Consider the following 22,515-nt stretch of genomic DNA (forward strand, 5'->3'; position numbering starts at 1 on the left):
CATGTCTGACTCGCTGTTAGGAGGCCACTGGCCAGATTTACTCCAATTCCTTGGGGAGAGTGTTTTTCAAAATTGGAGGAGCTTGCAAGTTACACACCAGTCAGCTTCTCGTGGTGTCTGAGTAACATGCAATACTAAGGTACATTCTAACAGAACTGGTTCCCCATTTGTGGTAAGAACCAGTTGGCTGCTGCTGAAAGGCCTATGGCTTGGAAATTACTATTTTAATCCAAACCATCACCAGCTCCTCGCTTCCAGCAGAGCTACTCAGAATTAATTCAAGCGTCAACTCTTCTCTCATCTGCCTCTCCCTGCATTAGAAGTTTGAGTCCAATCTCCTGTTGCAATGAAATGATTAGATACCATTTTGCCATAATTTCCTCTGAAGAGAGAATATCACCTTTCACATATAATTTTGAAAGATTTCCAAGGCCCAGCCCAAATTTGCCTACTGTTTCATCACAATCCCCCTCTCCTTAAAGGGGACTGCTCACACCTCCGACGTAAGGACCAACCCAGCCCCAGACGATACCATGCCTGGGACTGGGTCACTCCATTATAGGGACAGGATGAAAGGTTCTACAGTCTGAACGGCAGAATCCTCTTCTTTTTGAGGAGCAGCTGCCTTTTCATTTGGTTCTCCCAACACACAGGAAGTGGTCTGCTTTGATTGCTTCTGCATTTTGTGTCACTGGAATATCGATGGTCACAACAGTGTTTGGCACATGGCGGGTGCTCAATAAAGAACTGTTGAATGAATGACTCTCCACCAGAAAACACCGCCCTGGGAGTCAGAGGCAGTCACAGAGCTCTCGCACCACAGAGATGGGGGTTGCTTCTGTGGGCTCTGAACCAGTTGCTGAAAAGAAACTGGAGAAATTTCAACTTGAGCCTAATACAGTTCATTCTGTTGTACCAATTAAATGGACTAAAGACCATATAAAAGCAACGTCAGTTTACAAGAGTGAGGATAATTGTCAGTTGATAATGAAAACTTATCAAAATTCCATAGAATCCCTCTATCTAAACTGTAAGTAACTAGTATGTTGAAAACGTTTTTATATAGCCTCATAGTCCTCTTTTTAATTTCTCTACAATTAACAGACAATATATTAGTTTCAGGTATACAACATAGTGATTAGACATTTATATAACTTACAACATGATCACCATGATGTCTAGTACCTACCTGACACCATACATGGTTATTACAATATTATTGCCTGTATTCCCTATGTTGTACTTTATATCCCCGTGACTGTTTTTATAACCGGCAATTTGTACATCTTAATCCCTTCCCCTTGTTCACCTGTCTCACCAACCCCTCTTCCATTTGGCAACTGTAGCCTGATAATCTTGTATATACTTTCCCACTTTTAATGGGTCAGAAGACACACAGTAAAATATTTTATTAAATATTTTACAAAAATAGAACATACATCAATAATAATAACAAGCAAAACCCTCATGTTCCTTGATACTTTACTTTGTAAAGAAATAATATGCTATTTAAAATGAGAGTTTTCATGATTAGACAAAAAAGTAACCAAAATCAAATAGACAAAAGTCACTATTTTGCCAAAGTCACTATTTTGTTTAAAAATGGTCATGGTTGATATGGGCAAATGCCAAACACACAATTTGCCAAAACTGACCCATAAAGGAATAGGAAAGCTGAGAAAATCTGTAACAAATAAGGAAATTGAATCATTACTCAAAAGCCTCCCAACAGATCCAGGGAAGGAAGGGGGACCAAGATGGCAGCATAGGTAAATACCTTTACTTGCCGCCTCCCACAGTGACATCAAAATTACAACTGAAATACAGAACAACCATCATACAGAACCACTGGAAAACTGGCTGAATGGAAGTCCTACAACTAGATAGGTAAAAAAGAAAGCACACTGAGACTGGTAGGAGGTGTGGCAGCATGGAACAGGCTGGTCCAGTACCTATGTGGGCCGCTTAAGCATACACTGACTGAAATAAAGAATAATATATAGGGATTCAACAGTAGAGTAGAGGATTCCAAGAATCAAATCAATAATTTGAAATATGAGGAAGCAAAAAAACACTCAATTAGAAGAGCAAGAAGAAATAAAAATCCAAAAATATGAAGATAGTGTAAGGAACCTCTGGGACAACTTTAACTGTACCAACATTCTCATTATGGGGGTGCCAGAAGAAGAGAAAGATATTGAAAATCTATTTGAAGAAATAATAACAGAAAACTTCCCCTGCCTGGTGAAAGAAATAGACTTATAAGTCCAAGAAACATAGAGTGTCCCAAACAAGAGGAACCCATAGAGGACCACACCAAAACACATTATAATTAAAATGCCAAGGGCTAAAGACAAGGAGATAATCTTAAAAGCAGCAAGAGAAAAGCAGTTAGTTACCTACAAGGGAGTACCCATACGACTGTCAGCTGATTTCTTAACAGAAACTATGCAGGCCAGAAGGGAGTGGCAAGAAATATTTCAAGTGATGAATAGCAAGAACCTACAACCAAGATTACTCTACCCATCAAAGCTATCATTTAAAATTGAAGGTCAGCTCTAACCGGTTTGGCTCAGTGGATAGAGCGTCGGCCTGCGGACTGAAGGGTCCCGGGTTCTATTCCGGTCAAGGGCATGTACCTTGGTTGCAGGCACATCCCCAGTTGGGGGTGTGCAGGAGGCAACTGATTGATGTTTCTCTCTCATTGATGTTTCTAACTCTCTATCCCTCTCCCTTCCTCTCGGTAAAAAATCAATAAAATATATATATTAAAAAAAAATTGAAGGTCAGATAAAGAGCTTCACAGACAAGAAAAAGCTAAAGGAGTTCATCACCCCAAACCAGTATTGTATGAAATGTTGAAGGGTATTCTTTAAGAAGAGGAAGAAGAAGAAAAAGAAAAAAAGAAAAAAAAATGAACAACAAAATGGCAACAAATACATACCTATCAACAATTGAATCCAAAAATCAAAATAAACAAATAAGAAATCTAATGAACAGAATAAACTGGTGAATAAAATAGAATCAGAGGCATGGAAATAGAACAGACTGACGATTCTCAGAGGGAAGGGGAGGGGCAGGAAGAGTCTGTAATAATCTCAACAATAAAGACTTAAAATTCAGATGACTTCACTGGTTAATTCTACCAAACATTTAAGGAATTAACCCCAATCATTCTCAAACTCTCCAAAAAAATTGATGAGGAGGGAACACTTCCTTACTCATTCTAATAGGCTAGCATAACCCTGATACCAAGAAAACTACAGACCAATACATCCTATGAATATTGACACAAAATCATCAACAAAATACTGGCACACTGAGTTCAGCAGCATATTAAGCTAATTGTACACCGTGGCCAAGTGGCATTTATTCCCAGAATGCAAGAATGGTTCACCATACAAAAGTCAATCAATACAATACAACAGAATAACAGAATAAAGGGGCAGGGGAGTGGGGAGACAAACAACACCTACTGTGCTAAGAGGGAAGTCTGGCCCAATGTGACCAAGCTCTCAATTTTCAAGAGAAGCTAGAATTCTGAATTTCCTTCTTTCTCTGAGTCCTTAGTCTTTTGATGTTAGTTCACAGCACTTACTAGCTGACATTCTATCTTCTGCACATATGTCTCCTTGTTCATGTCTGTCTCCCAGAAGCTAAGCTAACCTCTGTCTCCCAGGGCCTGAGCAGAGCCTGACCCACAGGAGACCTCAATCAACATGAGCTGAACCAAGCGGGTACAAGAGAGTTGGGCTGGATGATGGGTCCTTGTGGTGATGGGAATGCTCTGTACCTTGACTGTATCAATGGCAATATCCTGGTTGTGATATTGGACTATAGATTTCAAGATGTTACCATTGGGGAAAACTGAGTAAAAGATACGCAGGTCTCTCTGTGTTATTTTATACAATGCATGTTAATCCACCATGATTTCAAAATTAGAAGTTTCATTTTAAAAAGCTTACAAACAATAATTTAAATGAGCAAACAAATGCCTGAAAGGTCTACTACAGGGGTCCTCAAACTTTTTAAACAGGGGGCCAGTTCACTGTCCCTCAGACCGTTGGAGGGCCGGACTATAGTTTTAAAAAAAAACTATGAACAAATTCCTATGCACACTGCACATATCTTATTTTGAAGTAAAAAAACAAAACAGGAACAAATACAATATTTGTATTTGCATGTGGCCCGCGGGCCGTAGTTTGAGGACCCCTGGACTACTACAAAATATCTGACCAGTATTATTTTTATTTCCAATTGTTGGGGGGGGAGGGAGCTCAAGAAAAAAACTGACATGTATCACTGTATAAGTTTAAGGCATATAGCATGATGGTTTGATTTACAGATATTGTGAAATGATTACCACAACAGGTTTAGTTAACATCCATCATCTCACATAGATACAATAAAAAGAAAAGACAAAATAGTTTCACCCTGGGATGAGAACTCTTAGGAATTACTCTCTTAACAACTTCCCTATGCACCACGCAGCAGTGTTGACCATAGTTGCCATGCTGTACCTACATCCCTGGGACTGACTTGCCTTATAACTGGAAGTGTGTCCCTTTTGACCCCCTTCCTTCAGTTCCCCCTGCTCCATGTCTAAGTGAGATCATACAGTATTTGTCCTTCTCTGTCTGGCTTATTTCACGTAGCATAATGCCTTCAAGGTCCACCTGTGTTGTCACAACCTGACCAATATTCCTCAAAGCTTATTTTTCATTCCTTAAGGTTGTGAAAAATAAGGAAAGACTGAGAAACTATCACAGACAAGGAGATCAAGGAGACATGACAACTAAATGCCCATGTGGGATCCTGGGACAGAAAAAGGACATCAGTGAAAAACTGAGGAAGTCTGAATAATGTCTATAATTTAGTCGATAGTACAATACCCAATGTTAATGTCTCAGTTTTGACAAGTGTACCTTAGTTATGTAAGGCGGTAACATTAGGGGGAGCTGGGTAAAGAAGGGTAGATGAGAACTCTCTAGTATTTTTGCAACTTTTCATCATATATATATATAATTGACTTCAGAGAGAAACATCAATGATGAGAATCACTGATCGGCTGCCTCCTGCACGCCCCCTACTGGGGGATCAAGCCCAAAACCTGGGCATGTACCTTTGCCCAGAATTGAACCCGGAATCCTTCAGTCCGCAGGCCAATGCTCTATCCACAGAGCCAAACCAGCTAGGGTGCAATGTATTATTAAATCTAAACTAGTCCAAAATTGAAGTGAGCTTTTTTTTAAATGTATGGTTAGAAGAAAAATGTCCAATAATGCACCAGGTAGTTAACTAGAACTGTGCGTGCTTATCTTTTCAGATAAAGATCATGTAAATCTAAGCAATAAAAAAGTTGGGGTGTACCACCTATAAACAATTTGCTGTGGTTTGAATCCACAATCCCTCAGCCAAAATCCTTGGGGCCAGATTTGCTTTGGAATTTAGAATCTCTTTGATTTCAAAGAAGCATGGCACATGTGCTGTGCATTCAACCCCACTGGGGTCCAAGGGCAGCATTTATCATCAAACATATGGACATTTATTTAGCAAGAACATGGACAGTCACACCATGTAGGATAAATAAAGACCACAAACAGCCACTTGCCCTTTGTAAGACAGTGTTGCAAAATAATTTTGCTAAAAACTTTCAGTTTTCAGAATTATTCAGAAATTCAAAATAGTCGATAGGGGATTGTGAACTGGATTAACAGGATTCCAAATAAATAAAGCTTTTGATTTTTAATGTTAAACTTCCAAATTTCTAAAAAATTTTATCACCTTAATATCTCTCTCTCTCTCTCTCTTTCTCTCTCTCTCTCTCTCTCATACACACACACACAACACACACACCACACACACACACACACACACACATTTAGGAGTAACACTCAATTCAGAGACAACAAGGGGGGGGCGGTTCTGGAATATTGATAACATTTCATTTCTTAATCCAGGATGGGTTAGAATGGTGACAATATGCTGAACTATGCACATACAATTTGGCCACTATTCTGCATTATGTTAAATGTTAACAGGACTTTTTTTCAGAAGCAGCAATCATCACAGAATTAAATTTAAAGCCACAACATGTTAACACTGCAAGAGTCTTCCGTCATTTAAGATACATAGTCCTGTTTCCTGGGTTCCCAGAGTGGTGAAGTGATCTGCCCAAGGTCACACAGCACGGTGGTGAGAGAGCTGGGACCCCTCGCCTGCCTTCTAATGCAGGGCTCTTTTTTATAATGCTAAAACATGAGATTTCTGTTTCAAACATTTGTTCTACAATGTGTTACTAATTAACTGGGAAAACTTGTAATACCATCACATTGGAGTTAATACCACAACATTTTTTGCTCATTTAGATTTATTTTTTCCCATGAAATTACTGAACTGATGTCTGGATCAGATGTCTCTGTTTAATTTGGTGTAACTATGCTTCTCTCTAATAATGCATAAAACCATCAATGACCATAAATACGATCTGAGAGTTCTGCCACATCAACCAACCTAATCATTCAGCTATAAATATATCATGAATGATTTAAACCACAATAATTAGATTCATTTTTTTAAAAAAAGTTTGCCTTCTGGTTAGCTATGACATTTGAAGAATGGGAAGGGAAATATGAATTGGGTGCTTTTGACTTATCTACTTTTAATATCTTACCACTTTCCCTGTCGGTACCATGTGACTCAACTTTGCCTTTTGTTGCAATTGCAATCTTGCTTTTGTCAGTTTGCAATCTTGCCGCTTGTCGCTGAAGGGGGGCAGTACTAGGAAAGCACTGAGCTCATACTAAGAACATAATTTAATGCTTTCTCCCACTGGAAATATAAATGATGGAGGAAGAGGCACACAAGCAGAAAATTCCCAACGCCAGGCATCTATGAAAACCTAGTTCTCTGAGATCGAATCATAACTTCCATAGAAGAAAAAACACAGTCAAATCAGAGGTTCTCAACTGGCTTTCAAAGTGTGAACCCCTGGTAAGTGGCCTTGTTCTCCACCTTTTTCCTTTTGGTTCTGCTGACGCTGCCCGGCTCTCGTCAGCGTCCGGCCCGCTCTCTCCTTGAGACCGAGCACCATGCCTTCAATTAAATTGCAGAGTTCTGATGGAGAGATATTTGAAGTTGATGTTGAAATTGCCAAACAATCTGTGACTATCAAGACCATGTTAGAAGATTTGGGAATGGATGATGAAGGCGATGATGACCCAGTTCCTCTACCAAATGTTAATGCAGCAATATTAAAAAAGGTTATTCAGTGGTGCACCCACCACAAGGATGACCCTCCTCCTCCTGAGGATGATGAGAACAAAGAAAAGCGAACAGATGATATTCCTGTTTGGGACCAAGAATTCCTCAAAGTTGACCAAGGAACACTATTTGAACTAATTCTGGCTGCAAACTATTTAGACATCAAAGGTTTGCTTGATGTTACATGCAAGACTGTTGCCAATATGATCAAGGGGAAAACCCCTGAAGAGATTCGCAAGACCTTCAATATAAAAAATGACTTTACTGAAGAAGAGGAAGCCCAGGTACGCAAAGAGAACCAGTGGTGTGAAGAGAAGTGAAAAGTTGTGCCTGACACTGTAACACTGTAAGGATTGTTCCAAATACTAGTTGCACTGCTCTGTTTATAATTGTTAATATTAGGCAAACAGTAGACAAATGCAGCAGCAAATCAATTGTATTAGCAGAATATTGTCTTCATTGCATGTGTAGTTTGGGTACAGATTCCAAACCTATGGCTGAGTTTCTTCCAGTATGATCAAAATATCTTTTCTTTGCTCTGAATAAAACTGAATTGTGGGTTCTCTAGAAAAAAACAACAACACAAAAACTCATGTGCTTTTGTCCCAGATAGTTACCTTCACACATGTCAAAAATAGCCTGGTTATGTTAGTGTTTATGTCATGCTTTCAGTGGGCCTTTCCACTGAACTTGGGTGTCTAACAACAGCGACCCGTGAAGTAGCCTGAAGTATGCTGCTAGAAAACAAGGTAACTAGATGGGCAGCCCAGGATTCTCTGGGACTAGCTTCTTTGGTAGACAAAGCAGAATTACAAAGGAAAAGGGTATTCCCCATGGAATTATGATTAAAATAATAATATTAATTTGTATTCAGGTAAGATAGAATTGTCCAGAAAAAAGTAAGCTATATTCGCCTCTGTCTCTTGTTCCTCTCCTACAAATGTTCCACTAGAAAGTTAGCTACAGTTCTGCCCTCGTCCACATAAAAAGCAAATGAATAGTTACCTCACTGCCTTTTTCATATATTATAATCACATAAAAAAAAAAAAAGAACAAAGTGTGAACCCCTAAATTGTGTGTGGGGAGGGGAGGAGGCCCTTCCCTTCATCAGAATCTCAGAAGGAGCCACGGCCTTGGGTAAAGGAGGGATGAGGCGAAGAATCAATGGCCACTATAAATAAATAGAGGAAAGTGAGGTCTGGGAGTGACACCCCTAGTTTCCAGTACAGGTTTTACAAAATATCTAAACATCCCTGCCAATGTAGCATAACATTGTACCTTGGACACTTGGAACAGCCCTGTGAGGCAGGCAGGTAGCGCTGGCTTCATTTTGCAGATGAGAACAATAAAGAACTTGTCAAAGCTCAATGGCTAACATATGTGGATGCAAGACGCTGGGATTTGGCACTTAAACTAAGTTCTACTCGAATTTGTCTCAAGCACTGCTGAGGATTAACGGGGTCTCTAGAATGTTCTCCCACTAGGTCAGACCGCACCATTGTGTTTTTAAAGCAAAGATCTTATGCCCTAGCCGGTTTGGCTTTGGTCCACCTGCAGACCAAAGGGTCCCAGGTTCAATTGTGGTCAAGGGCATGTCCCTTGGTTACAGGCTCCTCCCAGGCCCGGGCCCTGGTCCAGGCGTGTGCAGGAGGCAACCAATCAATGTGTTTCTCTAACACTGATGTTTCACTCTGTCTTTCCCTCTCTCTTCCACTCTCTCTAAAAGGTCAATGGAAAAATATCCTCTGGTGAGGATGAACAACAACAAAGATCTTACATTGTATAAAATTATGATAGAAATGCAATTTTCAGTGCATGAGTTTTATTTTATACAGCAATTTAATTTTAAAAACTGCCTTTTTTCTTCTCCATACCCTCTCTCCACCCAAGGCTAGCTCACATCCAAACTTTATTTTCCATCCTCCTTCCAGCCATTCCTCTGTGGGTACTGAAACCCACCAGTGGTAGAAATACTGCTCCCTCTGTGCCTTCCACACCAGAAGTTGGGCATCTTTTCCTGCCCACCCTCCCAAAGGGCTCTCCTCACTTCTTCACTTCTCACTATGGACTACTAGGGACTTGCTGCCCAAAATAGCAAAGGGAAGAAAAAAAAAACATTCCACCACCCTTTCCTATCTAGGTGTTTAAATGCCAGAGCTATCTTCCAGCTACCCTATGACCATTCTGAACACGGACACAGCTGTCAACAGAAGAACAGAAAACAAGAAGGTCCTGCGAGTTTGACCTGACAGAAGACAAATTTGTCACCAGTCTCCAAGTCGAAAATAGATCACCCACCGCTCAGAAGGGCACAGGGCCCTTTTCCACTCTTATCTCCCAGGCCTCCAGCGGTTACATGAAATGCGCTGTGCACTTGATGGAATGAAATGCCCGCCAAGGACATGATGACAATGACTCTGTAAGGTTACGTGGGAAAGTGCCGAGCTTCCAACACGATCACAAATCCAGGCAGGACAGCAAGGGCCCACACAATGTTTTCTCCCCCCAAAACCAACAGCTGGTCCAATGGCCTCCTTTTACAAAGCAAACCCAGTCTTCACGTCATTTCCAGCATGTGGCTCTCTCAGAGGCAGACCCAGGAACCTATGCTAAAACTAGACCTTGGGAATCAATTCACTTCTCAAGATGTCAGGATCTACCACAATCATCCAGATATGACACCATCGTTCTCCACCTGTCTCGTTCATATTACATTGGTGGAGTGATTCTTTTGGTGGCCCTAAGTTCAAGAGATCTCCAGCTCACTCAAGCATGGGACTTTATTATTTTTTAATTTATCTTTGAGAGAGGGAGGAAGAGAGAGAGAGAGAGAGAGAGAGAGACCGACCGACCGGTTTGCTGTTCCATTTATTTATATATTCATTGGTTGCTTCCTGTATGTGCTATGACTGGGGATCGAACTGCAACCTTGATATATTGGGATGATGCCCTAACCAACTGAACTACCCAGCCAGGGCCTTGAGCATGGGCTTTATTAGGCTGCTGCACAGAGAGTGAAATCAACACATAGTGAACGTCTGTGGTTCCCTTTTATAATTTATTTTTAAGTACTAGTAGCTCGGCTTCTCATCCAATTTGACATCTCAGGAGAGATGAAAATGTTCATAGAAAAAGCGTGCCAAGTTTTGAATGCAACTTCTCAGTGACCAGTGGGAACCTGCCTGAACTGCCACAGGACTCCGTAGCACACACATTTCTACCCTAAAGAAGGTACAAATTAAGCTGCAATTTATGAGGCTCTGTCAGTGAATTCTGTAACAGAGTAAGATCAGAAGCTCCCCCTTCTTTTTTCTGATTTTAACAATGTCTTGGGCAAATGATAATTCTATCCCTGTATGTGTGTGTGTGTGTGTGTGTGTGTGTGTTAATTTATGAGGCTCTGTCCGTGAATTTTATAACAGAGCAAGATCAGAAGCTCCCCCTCTTTTTTCTGACTTTAACAATGTCTTGGGCAAATGATAATTCTATCCGTGTGTGTGTGTGTGTGTGTGTGTGTGTGTGTGTGTGTGTGTGTGTGTTTCCTTAACTGATAGTCTGGGAGAATTCTTTCTATGAATTTCTTTAAAGGCTGAGTAAATTTACTCACCCTTCCCTCCAAAATGCATTAGTTAAAAAATCTTTCGAAGTGAGGGATACAGCCCTGTTCTTAGTCAGAGTACATGCTCTGATTTTTCTCTCTTCCATCACCATCAGATAGCCCTATGTAAAGCACACTTCCTGAAATCACTTAAAGGGCGAACAAAAATGTAAGAGTCACACTCATTGGCTGTTCACCTAATATTCCATGCGGTTACTAAAGCAATCATTTTAATTATGGGGAGTACTAGAAGTTTCTCCTACTTCAGAAAGCTGACTCAACACGTGAATTTTGTGTTTAAAAACAGATCAGATGGCTCATATTTTGGAAGCCTGTTTGGCTTTCTAATGGAGCCATTTAAGTTGACATTTTACTTTTATCTAGAAATGTGCCTACAAAAGCAATGAAATCCTATTCACTTTAAACTCTGCACCTAAGTCAGGTTTTTACCCTTAACGTCTCCCAACAAACAGAATAAAAAAGGAGCTCTTAAGAGCAATTGTGAGTGTTAGGTGACACTCACAATTCAAACCTGACCTGGCATGTACCCGAAAATACTACAAACTCCTCCTCCACCCAACAAGATTCATGGAAACCAATTACCCAGCACCCAACAGGCTCCAACCGCCCTGAGGCTGGCCTCCCACTGCAACTCAGCCACCTGCGTGGTAGATGGCGCGTGTAAGCTTGGCCAGTGCTCGGGCTGAAAGATAACTGCCTTCTGCCATTAACAAGTTAATGAAGAGCGACCTATGAGGTCGGAGGCCACCTGATGCCCACAAGTAAACGAAAGCCAACTATGAAATCAAGAAAGTGGTCAAGTGTTAAATGAGACCAAAGTCCAAAAGAGGGGTATTTGGCAGCCACCTCAAAAATGGTGAATATCCTAATCCAAAAACTGAAAAAATATCTATGAGTTTTTACTGATATAAACAAATTAATGTGGAAGAAAGAGCAGCTCTTCCTTAGAAGAGAATTCCAGTTAATAAATGTAGAAGACAAGAGTGAAACGGAAATTCAGCATCAGAACCACAGCAGTAACTGCTACAGGCAAGTTCCACCAAAGAGGAGCTTAAATTAGCAGGCAGGAGTTTCAGGAGAAACAAGATATTTGCATAACCTTACAGGATCTCCCTGGAGATATTCTTAATCCCACAGGGGGAGAAAATCAACCTTTACCTTTACAGTTAATACCACCTTACCCAAGCGATTAAGTGATGCACTGACATGGCATGTCCCTTCTGTGGGACTCTTACTTTAAAAATGCATAAGTTCAATCTGGTCATGAGAACATATCAGAGGAAATCTACGGTCTTTTTACAGCAGGGGTTGCAAAACTACAGCTCGAGGGCCAATCTGGACCTCTGCCCATTTTCATAAGTGAAGTTATACTGGAACATAGTCACACCCATTCATTTACATATTATCTAAGGTTGTTTTCATGCTTCAGCATAAAGCTAAGTTGCTGCAACAGAGACCATATGGCCTGCAAAGCCGAAAATATTTATTATCTGGCCTTTGACAAAAAAAGTTGAGTGGTCTTTGTTTTAAAAAAAATAACAAGCCAGTACTCTTCCAAAGTGTCAAGGTCACCCTGGCCAGTGTGGCTCAGTGGTAGAGCATCAGCAGGCACACCAAAGGGTCAAGGGTTCGAATCCCGGTCAAGGGCAGGTACCTGGGTGGCAGGTTTTTCCCCCAGCCCCAAGTCGGGAGTGTGAGGAAGTCAACTGATCAATGTGTCTCTCTCACATCAGTGTCTCTCTCTCTTCTCTTCCACTCTCTCTAAAAATCAATGGGAAAACAATATCCTCTGGTGAGAATTTAAAAAAAAGACAAGGTCATGAAAGACAAGAAAAGATTGAATTGTCATACACTGGACAAGGCTATAAAAATGTGACAACTAAATGTCATGTGGGATCCCGGATTGCATCCTGGAATAGAAAAAAGAAGCATTTATGGAATAACTGCCAAAATCCAAAAAATAAAAATGAACATATCTGTATTTGGTGACCAGCATTGCGCCAATATTCCTTTCTTGGTTTTGATACATGTATCGAGGTTATGCAGGACGTTAACACTAGGAGAAGCTGAGTGACAAGCACACAGGAACTCTCTGTGCTATTTTTGCCATTTTTCTGTAGGTCTAAAATTATTTCAAAATAACAAGTTAAGAAGAACTGCGATGAAACCCCTCAGTGGGGTCTGAGGCTGAGGGAGCGGCAGCAACCGTGTCAAGGCCAGCATCACCTTCCAAAGTTGGTCTTTATGGGGCTTAAAGGCAACTGTGGGAAAAAAATAATAATAATCCTTATCTTTAAAAAAAAAAAGAAAAAGAAAAGGAAAAAAAAGGCAACTGTGAAAATAAGTCCAGCGTCACTGACACTCCATGCCCGGGACCTGATGGCAGACAGGATTAGCAGAGGGGATTCCTTGCTTTAACCAACACTCCCTTTAAAAAATACAGTATATTGCCCTGGCCAGTTTGGCTCAGTGGATGGAGTGTCGGCCTGCGGACTGGAGGGTCCTGGGTTCGATTCCGGTCAAGGGCATGTACCTTGGTTGCGGGAACATCTCCAGTGGGGGGTGTGCAGGAGGCAGCTGATCGATGTTTCTCTCTCATCGATGTTTCTAGCTCTCTGTCCCTTTCCCTTCCTCTCTGTAGAGACATCAATTAAGAAATATATATATATACTATAGTATAGCATGGGGATCCCTGTACTGCAGATACTACATAGAAGGGTGAGCTTGGACGTCTAAGTCTCCCCTGGGGTCTCTCAAGCCTACACGAGCCCTAAGAGATAGGTGGACCCAGGATTTTCTTGGAAGTGTCTGCCAGGGAGGTTTGCGCCCACCCACAGCAGAGGAGACAGGTCTGACAGCAGAGGGAGACAGTGCCTCTGAGGACACAGGGCCAGTTCTGTCCACAGCTCCTCATGCAGCCCTGACCAAGGAGGGAAATGCCTTCCGTAGACGTGTCCCTTCTTCATTCACTGCCCTGCGTGGTCAGCTAGGAATGTGAGGAAAGCTACCCCTGCCTCTTCCATCAAGCAACTGCCCCAAACAGACATGCCACACAGAGTCAAGATTTTTCATGAGTTTTAGCAAATCACGTCTACAGTTTTGCCAGAATAGAGAGAACAGAGACAGAGATTGCGAGAAAGAAGTAGAAAGAAAAGAGGAACAAAGGGAATGGGGCCAGGCCGGGAGCACACAGGGGGAGCAGGAAGTGAGAATGGGAGGGCAGCTCTCCCCTGCAAGGAGCAGCTGGGCAAATTGACCCCCAGGAAACACCTGTCTCCCCCAGCCTTACTGAGCACCCCAGTCGAAGGGGGTCAAGCTGGAGGGAAGAGCAAGTTCCCACCAAGCCGAGCCATGGAAGGTGGGTCAGCCTCCCCCAGGCACCCACCGCTCCCGGCCCCCAGGTGAGCCGTCGCTGTCACCCGGAGCCCAGGCTGGCTCACCCTGTGGGTGAGTCCCAGCGCTGGCCAAACACCCTTGGCAGATCCTGACTCACAGCTGAACATGCGACCCAGCAAGGCCGAGGCCATCCATCAAGGGAGCCAGGTGAGTGGTAACACGATGGAGCTGCGAGAGGGAGGCTCCTGCCACCTTTTTAGCTGACAGTTCTCCCCCCACCCCCCACTCGGAGAGAAATGAACCCCTGAGGTGGGGGAAAGCGGGCAGTGGCCAGTGCCATCTGGAGAAGGAGGAGGAGGGTTTTTATGAATGGGACATCTGGACAGGAAAACAGCCCCGGCCGGGCCTTCCCTGGCTGGGCCGTCCCTCCTCCCTCAGGAAATTCCTTCAGCCCCATCTGCTGGGAAGGAGGCAACACACCCAGGGAGCAAACCCACCACCCACTCCCGGGCTTCTGCCCCCACCAAGAACATTCCAGTGGCTTTGCCAAGCAAACTAATGGCTTTCCCTCCGGGCAGCCTGCATGACAACAGGTGCCCGCCTCCAAACCCTCCACTCACAGTTTCTGGGTTTTATTGTTTTTAAAGTCTATATCATTGTTTTCAAGACATTTAAAACAGGGGTGTCCTCCTATTGGAGGCTGAAAGGGGGCAGGGTCCATGTAGAGATGAAAAAAAGTCCGAGGTGCCCTCAGCTGCCTCTGGCATGACAGGGCAGGAGCTGTGAATGACAGTCACCAAATGCCTGACTCTGTGGCCATCTGTGGGCTGGCCCGTCTGCCTGGATGGAAGTGTGTGTGCATGTGCCTCAGTCTGTCAGGGCCGGAGGAAGACAGACCTGCGTTCCCGCTGCGGCCAAGCCCTCCCTCAGAAACAGCCAAGCTGCAGACTGACAGACCTCCAGCCCTCTGCATCCACCTGCTCAGTCCTCCCACCTCGCCCTTGGAGACCATCTGAGGGTTCACAAAGCACACTGGACTTTCAAAACCATGAGCAGGACACCAAGACATAGGGGGTGACATATGACGTGCCCACCTGAAAGAACTACAGTAACAGAAGCCATAGCAACTTAACAAGAAAAATGACAGCGTACTATGTGCCAGGTACTGTGCTAACCACCTTAGCCCCCATCCCTGCTCCAACCCTGGAGGAAAAGAGGAGTGTTTACAGATGAGACACAGAGGCTCCATTTTATAGATGAGAAAACTGAGGCTCGAGAAGGGCAAATGTCCTGCCGGAGTGCACACTGCTACCTAGTGGAGTGTTCTGGAGTTGAACCCCGAACCTGACCGCTTACCCACTATGAAACCTCCTTGTCTCTGACCACAGTGGCAGCCCACAGGAGCTCATCTGTGCTCTGGGCCTTGAGTATCATAAATCGAGTCATTCCAGGAGTCAGTGGTATTGCTGAGCCTGGAGCTTTCAGATTCCAGGCCAGTGTGCCTTCTACTGTACCATGAATATGTTGTCTTTTTTTAAACTTTTTTTAATATTTATTTTTTTATTTCACATAGGAAGGGAGAGGGAGAGAGAGATAGAAACATACATGATGAGAGAGAATCATTGACTGGCTGCCTCCTACAAGTCCTGATGGGATGGAGCCCACAACCTGAGCATGTGCCCTGACCTGGAATCAAACTATGACCTCTTGGTTCATAGGTCAACGCTCAACCACTGAGCCATGCTGGCCAAGAGATATTTTTTTGTTAAATTTATTGGGTGACATTGGTTAATAAAATTATATAGGTTCAGGTGTATAACACGTCATCTGTATATTGTATTTTATGTTCACCACCCTAAGTCAAGTCTCCTTCCATCACCATTTGTCCCCCCCTTTGCCCTCTCCCTCCTCCATCCTCCTAACCCCCTTTCCTTCTAGTAATCACCATACTATTGTCTATGAGTTGTTGTTGTTGTTTTTGTTTCATTCCTTCACCTTTTACACCCAGGCCCCCAAACCCCTCCCCTCAGACAGCTAGCTGTCAGTCTATCTTCTGTACCTAGGAGTCTGTTTCTATTTTGTTAGGTCCCCCCTTTGCCCTCTCCCTCCTCCATCCTCCTAACCCCCTTTCCTTCTAGTAATCACCATACTATTGTCTATGAGTTGTTGTTGTTGTTTTTGTTTCATTCCTTCACCTTTTACACCCAGGCCCCCAAACCCCTCCCCTCAGACAGCTAGCTGTCAGTCTATCTTCTGTACCTAGGAGTCTGTTTCTATTTTGTTAGTTTATTTTGTTCATTAACAAATATGAAGTGGTTCTACCCCAAACGTTCTCCTGCTGTCCATCTCTTCTGAAATGCAATTTGAACCTAGAAACATTCTTTAAGGTTGTCAGGCTCAACCCCTTCATATTTGAAATCTCAGGGAAGCCAAGCTCACTGACCAAAGGAGCAGCCGCAGGGCAGAGGGGAGAACCCCGGACCCGCTGGCCTGCACACTCAGGATGCTTCCCAGAACAGAACTGCATCTTCCCAGGATGAGCAATGACGGAGCAGTCCCCTGATCAGGCGTGTTCACGGTGGCCCTGACTCAGGAGTGACACTGCAGTGGGTATGATGCGGCTTTAACTAAAGAGACCAAACTGTGAGAAGATTCACTGTTCATGGTCTCAGCATAGCCATGGAATCAAGTTCTGTGTCCTGAAACAGAATTCCATTTAGTGACACTTCACTGGATAACTAATGTCAACTTGAAGTATTTAACTTCCTTGACACCTACACACTTTTTGCATAATCACTTTTCATCTTTGCTCTTTGGTGTGTGTGTGTGTGTGTGTGTGTGTGTGTGTGTGTGTGTGTGGTTTTTGTTTGTTTGTTTGAATAGAATTCTATTTTGTATGAGTAAACTTTTCAGTATTCCCATAGCTCTATTCCCCTGCCTTGGACTGAAAGAAATCCTTTCTTTTTCTTCTTCTTATTTATCTCAATGCATGTTTTTATAGTTATCTATATGTATTTTGGTTTATGTTTGTTTTCTCCACTAGACTGTAGGCTCCACCCATAAGGATCACATCTGTTCTATTCATCACTCAGCACCTAAGTCAGCACCTAGCACATAGTAGGTGCTCAATAAATACTTCTTTTACTTGAATGAATTAGGAATGAAGTGTCCCTGGTGTTTGGGAAGCAGCAGGCTCTGGAGGATGCAAACCCCTTTTACATTAAGCAAAGCAATTTGAAAAGTTATTTTGGAAAATGAAACAATGGGCAACACCCCAGTTTTTCCAAAATACCACTTAGCACCAAACAGACCTGCGAGTAGCGATCTGACTCCAGCCTTATTTGAAACTGAAAACTTCTACAGTGACTCTGGGATTTCAATACAATTTTCACATTTTCAGATACACGACATATTTATTTAATTTTATTTTTCCTTACAGCTTCTTACATCCTCAAATTTCAACACCAATATTGGATTAAGAGCCACAGAGAATATTTGATGGTTCCCAGGAAGCCAAATTGAATTCTACCAAGGACACAGAAACAAGTACAAATAGGTTTATCAGAACAAGTAGACTGATCATCAGAAAGGGACTAGAAATTGTTCTTTGTAGACACGTTGCGCTGTGGCTTTTGAAATTCTTGAAGGAAGTAACGTTACAACGCCTATAACCACAGAATGTCACACAGACAAAAACTACCAAGTGAACAGTTTGAAATGTGCAGAAACCCAAGTGTGAGAAGCCCGCTGAGTGCTGTTTCTCCATAAATTCTGACAGTCATATTTCTAATTAGCGTTTCATGTTAGAGCAGTTTTTCTTCCATTGATTTTCTTCTTAATGTTTTGTTTAAATGTCTTTGTCTTAGTTATAAATATTCCATGCACTGTTGAACTTTATAGACAATTAAATAAGCTCCTTTCGAACATCTGATTTTCCTCTCTGAGATGCAGGACAATGATCCGTGGGCAGGAAGCAGGAAGCAGCAGGCAAGGAGCCTGGTCACTGCAGCAGTCCCGATTCAGCCCCTGGAATGCATGACTGGCACCGGAGCCTGTGCCGAGCGCCGTGCAGTGGCAACGTCCTGGTTTCACCCTCGACGTTTTAGAGGACAAAGAGAAATGCAGTCAGTTCTTGGAGCAATGCGGAATCACATCCGGGGCTCACAGTCCATTCTTGGGATGTTCCGGAAGGAGGAATCCAGCATCCGGCATCTGTGTTGGCTAATTACTATTGCAAGTGACACCAAATAAGATCTACCTGAATTATGTCTTACGCTCATTCCTTCTCTTTCTCACAGATCCCTCTATGGCCCTGGGTATATGTGAGAAATAGAAGCTCATAGCAGCTATCATTGTCCTGCCTGCTTCCTCCCTACTTCTAATTCTGCTAGGGGATTTGCATATATTATTTCACTTAATCCCCCCAGCAACCCTGAAATATTATCATTATCTCTTTTTCACAAAGAATAAAACGGGGGTTCAGAGAAATAACTTCCAAGGTCACAGTTAGTGGGAGAGCCAGAATATGAGCCCAGTTCTGTCTGACCTGACAGGCGGGGCTCCAGAGCCCAAGGGGGGCCTGCAAGTCGCATCAGGAGCTCTCCACTCTTAGTAAAGCTCCTAAGAACACAGACGCTGACGCTAGGCTGCCTGAACCCCAACTTTGCCGCATACCAGCTGGAAGCGACTTAACTTCTTCATGTCTCGGTGCCTCTGCTCTAAAGAGGATATAATGATTGTTATCTGTTTCATAAAGTTGTTGGAGGATGAAAAAAAAAAAGCCCTTAGAACCATGTTGCAAGCGTACAATAAAGGTTAGCTGCTAATAATAGGCTGTTGATGATGACGACGGTTGTGGAAGTGGTTTCAAAGATCAGCCACTCTTCTTGACTTTGGGCTCCTCCCAAACCGAGACCCTATCTAACCTTTTACCCACCACAACTCAACAAACACAATTCTCCTAACCAGGCACTCTTCTTCTTTTTTTAATTTATTTAACCCTCACCTGAGGATATGTTTTTATTGGTTTTTAGAAAGAGAGAAAGGGAGAGGGAGAGAGAAACATCGAGCAGTTGCCTCCTCCCATACACATCCTGACCAGGAATCGAACCCACAAGCTTTTGGTGCGTGGGATGATGCTCTAACCTACTGAGCCACCAGGCCAGGCCAGGCTCTCTTCTTTTTTCCACCTGTCTTTTCAGGGTATAACTTCAATAACTTCACTTCCCTTGATCCCAAACCTACTCATTCCTTCAAGGCCCTTCCAATCCCACCCTCTCCATGAGTCTTCCGCAAACACTGAGACCCCACGGGTCTTCTCCTTCCAGACCATTCGCCTAGGGTTGGCACTTAGAGCATTATCATTGTTCAGCAATACACTGTGACTGTAGGAGTGTATCCTGACTGGAAACATTCAGCTGTATTTGTCTTATCCCCACAACTAGGTTGCAAGCTCCTTGAGGGCAGTGTGTGAGATATTTCTATCCTTTACAAGCAAAGAGGTGACGCGCGCGCACACACACACACACACACACACCTACAAGCAAAGAGGTGACGCGCGCTCGCGCGCACACGCACACACACACACACACACACAGCCATATAAAATAGGCATATCCTCTGGTGGGAGAACCCTCAAGTTACTGGCTTATATTAAGTATTTAAAATAATTATTTGAGATAGTTAAATCATCTCTAAGAGTACAGAATGAGCTCAAGAAAGTCTAAAGAATACAGTCCATCAACATCGTCAAAAATAACAGACCGTGTATCTGCTCTCAGAGATTTAAGCAGTATCAATCTTAATGCCTACACCTACTACCGGCTTGTTAAAATGCAGGCTTCCTAATGCAATTAAAATTATTTGGATTAAAAAGCTTCAACACTATTAATCCAGTGAGCTTCTAAGTGATCCACAAAGACTTGGAAGACATTATAGAGCTTGACACAAATGTCCAGCTACAGGTTACATAATTCAGGTCTGCCTGTCATCTGGAAATGGCCTGGGAATTGAGAATAATGCTAAGGAGATATTCAGAACTTGTTTATACTGCAGGACAGTGAAATCCTGCTCTCACTCAAAAGTAGGAGGGTAAAGACAGCAGCCTTGGATTGAAGAGCTCACTGTTCCTGCAAGCAAAGTCCCAGGAACATGAGGCACAGAATAATGGCCTGGACAGTTTCAGGTTTTCTAATGGATTTTGCAGAACTTAAGAAAGGACTGTGAACAATTCAAACATGAATACTATCCTACACAGGTTACTTGTTACTAAAGCCCAGCCTTTCCAATACTGTACATCTGCGGACTAATCTTATATAATAAAAGGCTAATATGCAAATTGTCCCTTTGACCGGGAGTTCAACCAGGAGGCGGGGCCAAGCCAACCACCCACGGCTTCCTCCCCTCCCCCCTGCCCCCCTGCCGCCTGGCCCAATGGGCTCCAATCGGCCCCGACCTGTGCACTGGGCTTCTAGTAATTAATAATAACTAATAAGTGACTTTTGTATGCTTTCCCTTCCACCTTATACACCAAGGGACTGAAATGTTGCCTCTCTCTCCAGGCAACAACCCTAACACTTAATTGCAATATAAAGGGTAACAGGGGGTGGGGTGTCTAAAACACGAAGTCAGGTCGAGTCCCTGCCCAGAAAGACACTTCCTCAAACTGCACAGGCAAAGCCTCTCCAAGTGGACTCATTCTCCTCAAAAAGGAAGACACCCCAAAAAGGTGTGTCCATGAGTTATGAAGCCATGACAATGTCAGGTAGCGCTATACCTTAAACACACTGACCCAGGGTAACCTCTCAAATCACCTCAACCCTCCCTAGCTGGTTTGGCTCAGTGGATAGAGCCTGGGCCCATGCACCAAAGGTCACAGTTTCAATTCCTGGTCAAGAACACCTACCTGGGTTGAAGGTTTGATTCCTGACCCCTATAGGGGTGCGTATGGGAGGCAACCAATCAATGTGTCTCTCACATCGATGTTTCTCTCCCTCTCCCCCCCTCCTCCTTCCCTCTCTTCCACTCTCTCTTAAAAAAAAAAAAAGCCAATGGAAAAAATACCCTTGGGTGAGGATTAACAAAAGCAAAAACAAAAAAAGGCAGCCCAGCCAGCTTGGCTCAGTGGTTGAGCGTTGACCTATGAACCACAAGGTAACAGTCTGATGCCTGGTCAGGGCACATGCTTGGGTTGCGGACTCGATCCCCAGTGTGGGCCGTGCAGGAGGCAGCCGATAAATGATTCTCTCTCATCATTGATGTTTCTATCTTTCTCACCCTCTCCCTTTCTCTCTGAAATCAATAAAAATATATTTTTTTAAAAAAAGGCAGGGAGTTGAAAATAAATGGATTACTCTCCTCCCCTTCGGCCTTGGCCTGAGAGAGAGAAAGAGAGACAGAGAGAGATATAGAAATTTAAAATATCCCCACACTTCCCCCCAAAGAATTATAATAATGAGACTATAACCTCATATGGAACAAGTTTATGCAAAAAGATGTTTACCACAGAATTATTTTTTAAAAAAGAAGAAAAACCAACCACCTAAATATACAACAGGGGAATGGCTATATATACTTAATACAAATTAGACACAGCCCTGGCCGGGTAGCTCAGTTGGTTAGACTCTAACCTTTAGAGCATCATCCTGATAAGACAAGGTTGAGGGTTCAATCTCAGGTCAGGGCACATACAAGAAGCAACCAAATAAATGCATAAATAAGTGGAACAAGTCAGTGTCTTCTCTCTCTCTCTTTCTCTCCCCCACCCTTCCTCTCTCTCTAAAATCAAGTTTTAAAAAATTAAAAATAAAATATTATGCAGCCAGTATGTATGTTTGTAAAATAATGTTGTGACATAAGCAGACTTCAAAATTGAACATTATCATACAATTAAATTAAAACAGGGGGGGGGAGGAGAGGGGATAATTTATGTAGGAAAAAAGGAAAGGGGACTATTCCGAACAGCAGCTACCTCTGGACAGTGGGCCCATGAGGGTTTTTTCCTACAAGAAACGCGTCCTAAGCATTTAGTGGAAAAACCCCGAAGGTTCGGGTCCCAGGATGTTGAGGGTATTGTCGCTCCCAGAGAAAGGAGCCGCTCTCCACGAATCATCTCCGGGCCGCTGTGACTGCCCCGGCCTGGAAAAGGCCCCGCGCAGGGGGCAGAGGCTGCCAAGGGAGCAGCTCCCAGGGCGCGGGAGAACCTAGAGGGGCAGGTGCATCCACGCCCCGCGCCCTCCCGCCCTCCCTCCCTCCCTCCGGGAAGATCCCTCCGGGAAGATCCCTGGGGAAGCTGCCCC

At 43.3% G+C, this 22,515-nt stretch overlaps 2 protein-coding genes across 2 annotated transcripts in view; one reads left to right on the forward strand and one right to left on the reverse strand.

The window, feature by feature from the left end:
* The window catches only part of RBM20 (RNA binding motif protein 20), a 180,362-nt gene that overhangs the window by 129,489 nt on the left and 28,358 nt on the right, over positions 1-22,515 (reverse strand). The window lies entirely within an intron of this gene.
* Positions 6,988-7,830, forward strand: LOC102251629 (S-phase kinase-associated protein 1). Its single transcript, XM_005874541.2, has one exon. The coding sequence runs from the start codon at positions 7,092-7,094 to the stop codon at positions 7,581-7,583; it is 492 nt and encodes a 163-aa protein (XP_005874603.1). The 5' UTR covers positions 6,988-7,091; the 3' UTR covers positions 7,584-7,830.

This window comes from Myotis brandtii, unplaced genomic scaffold (assembly GCF_000412655.1).
Source record: "Myotis brandtii unplaced genomic scaffold, ASM41265v1 scaffold441, whole genome shotgun sequence".
NCBI lineage: Eukaryota > Metazoa > Chordata > Mammalia > Chiroptera > Vespertilionidae > Myotis > Myotis brandtii.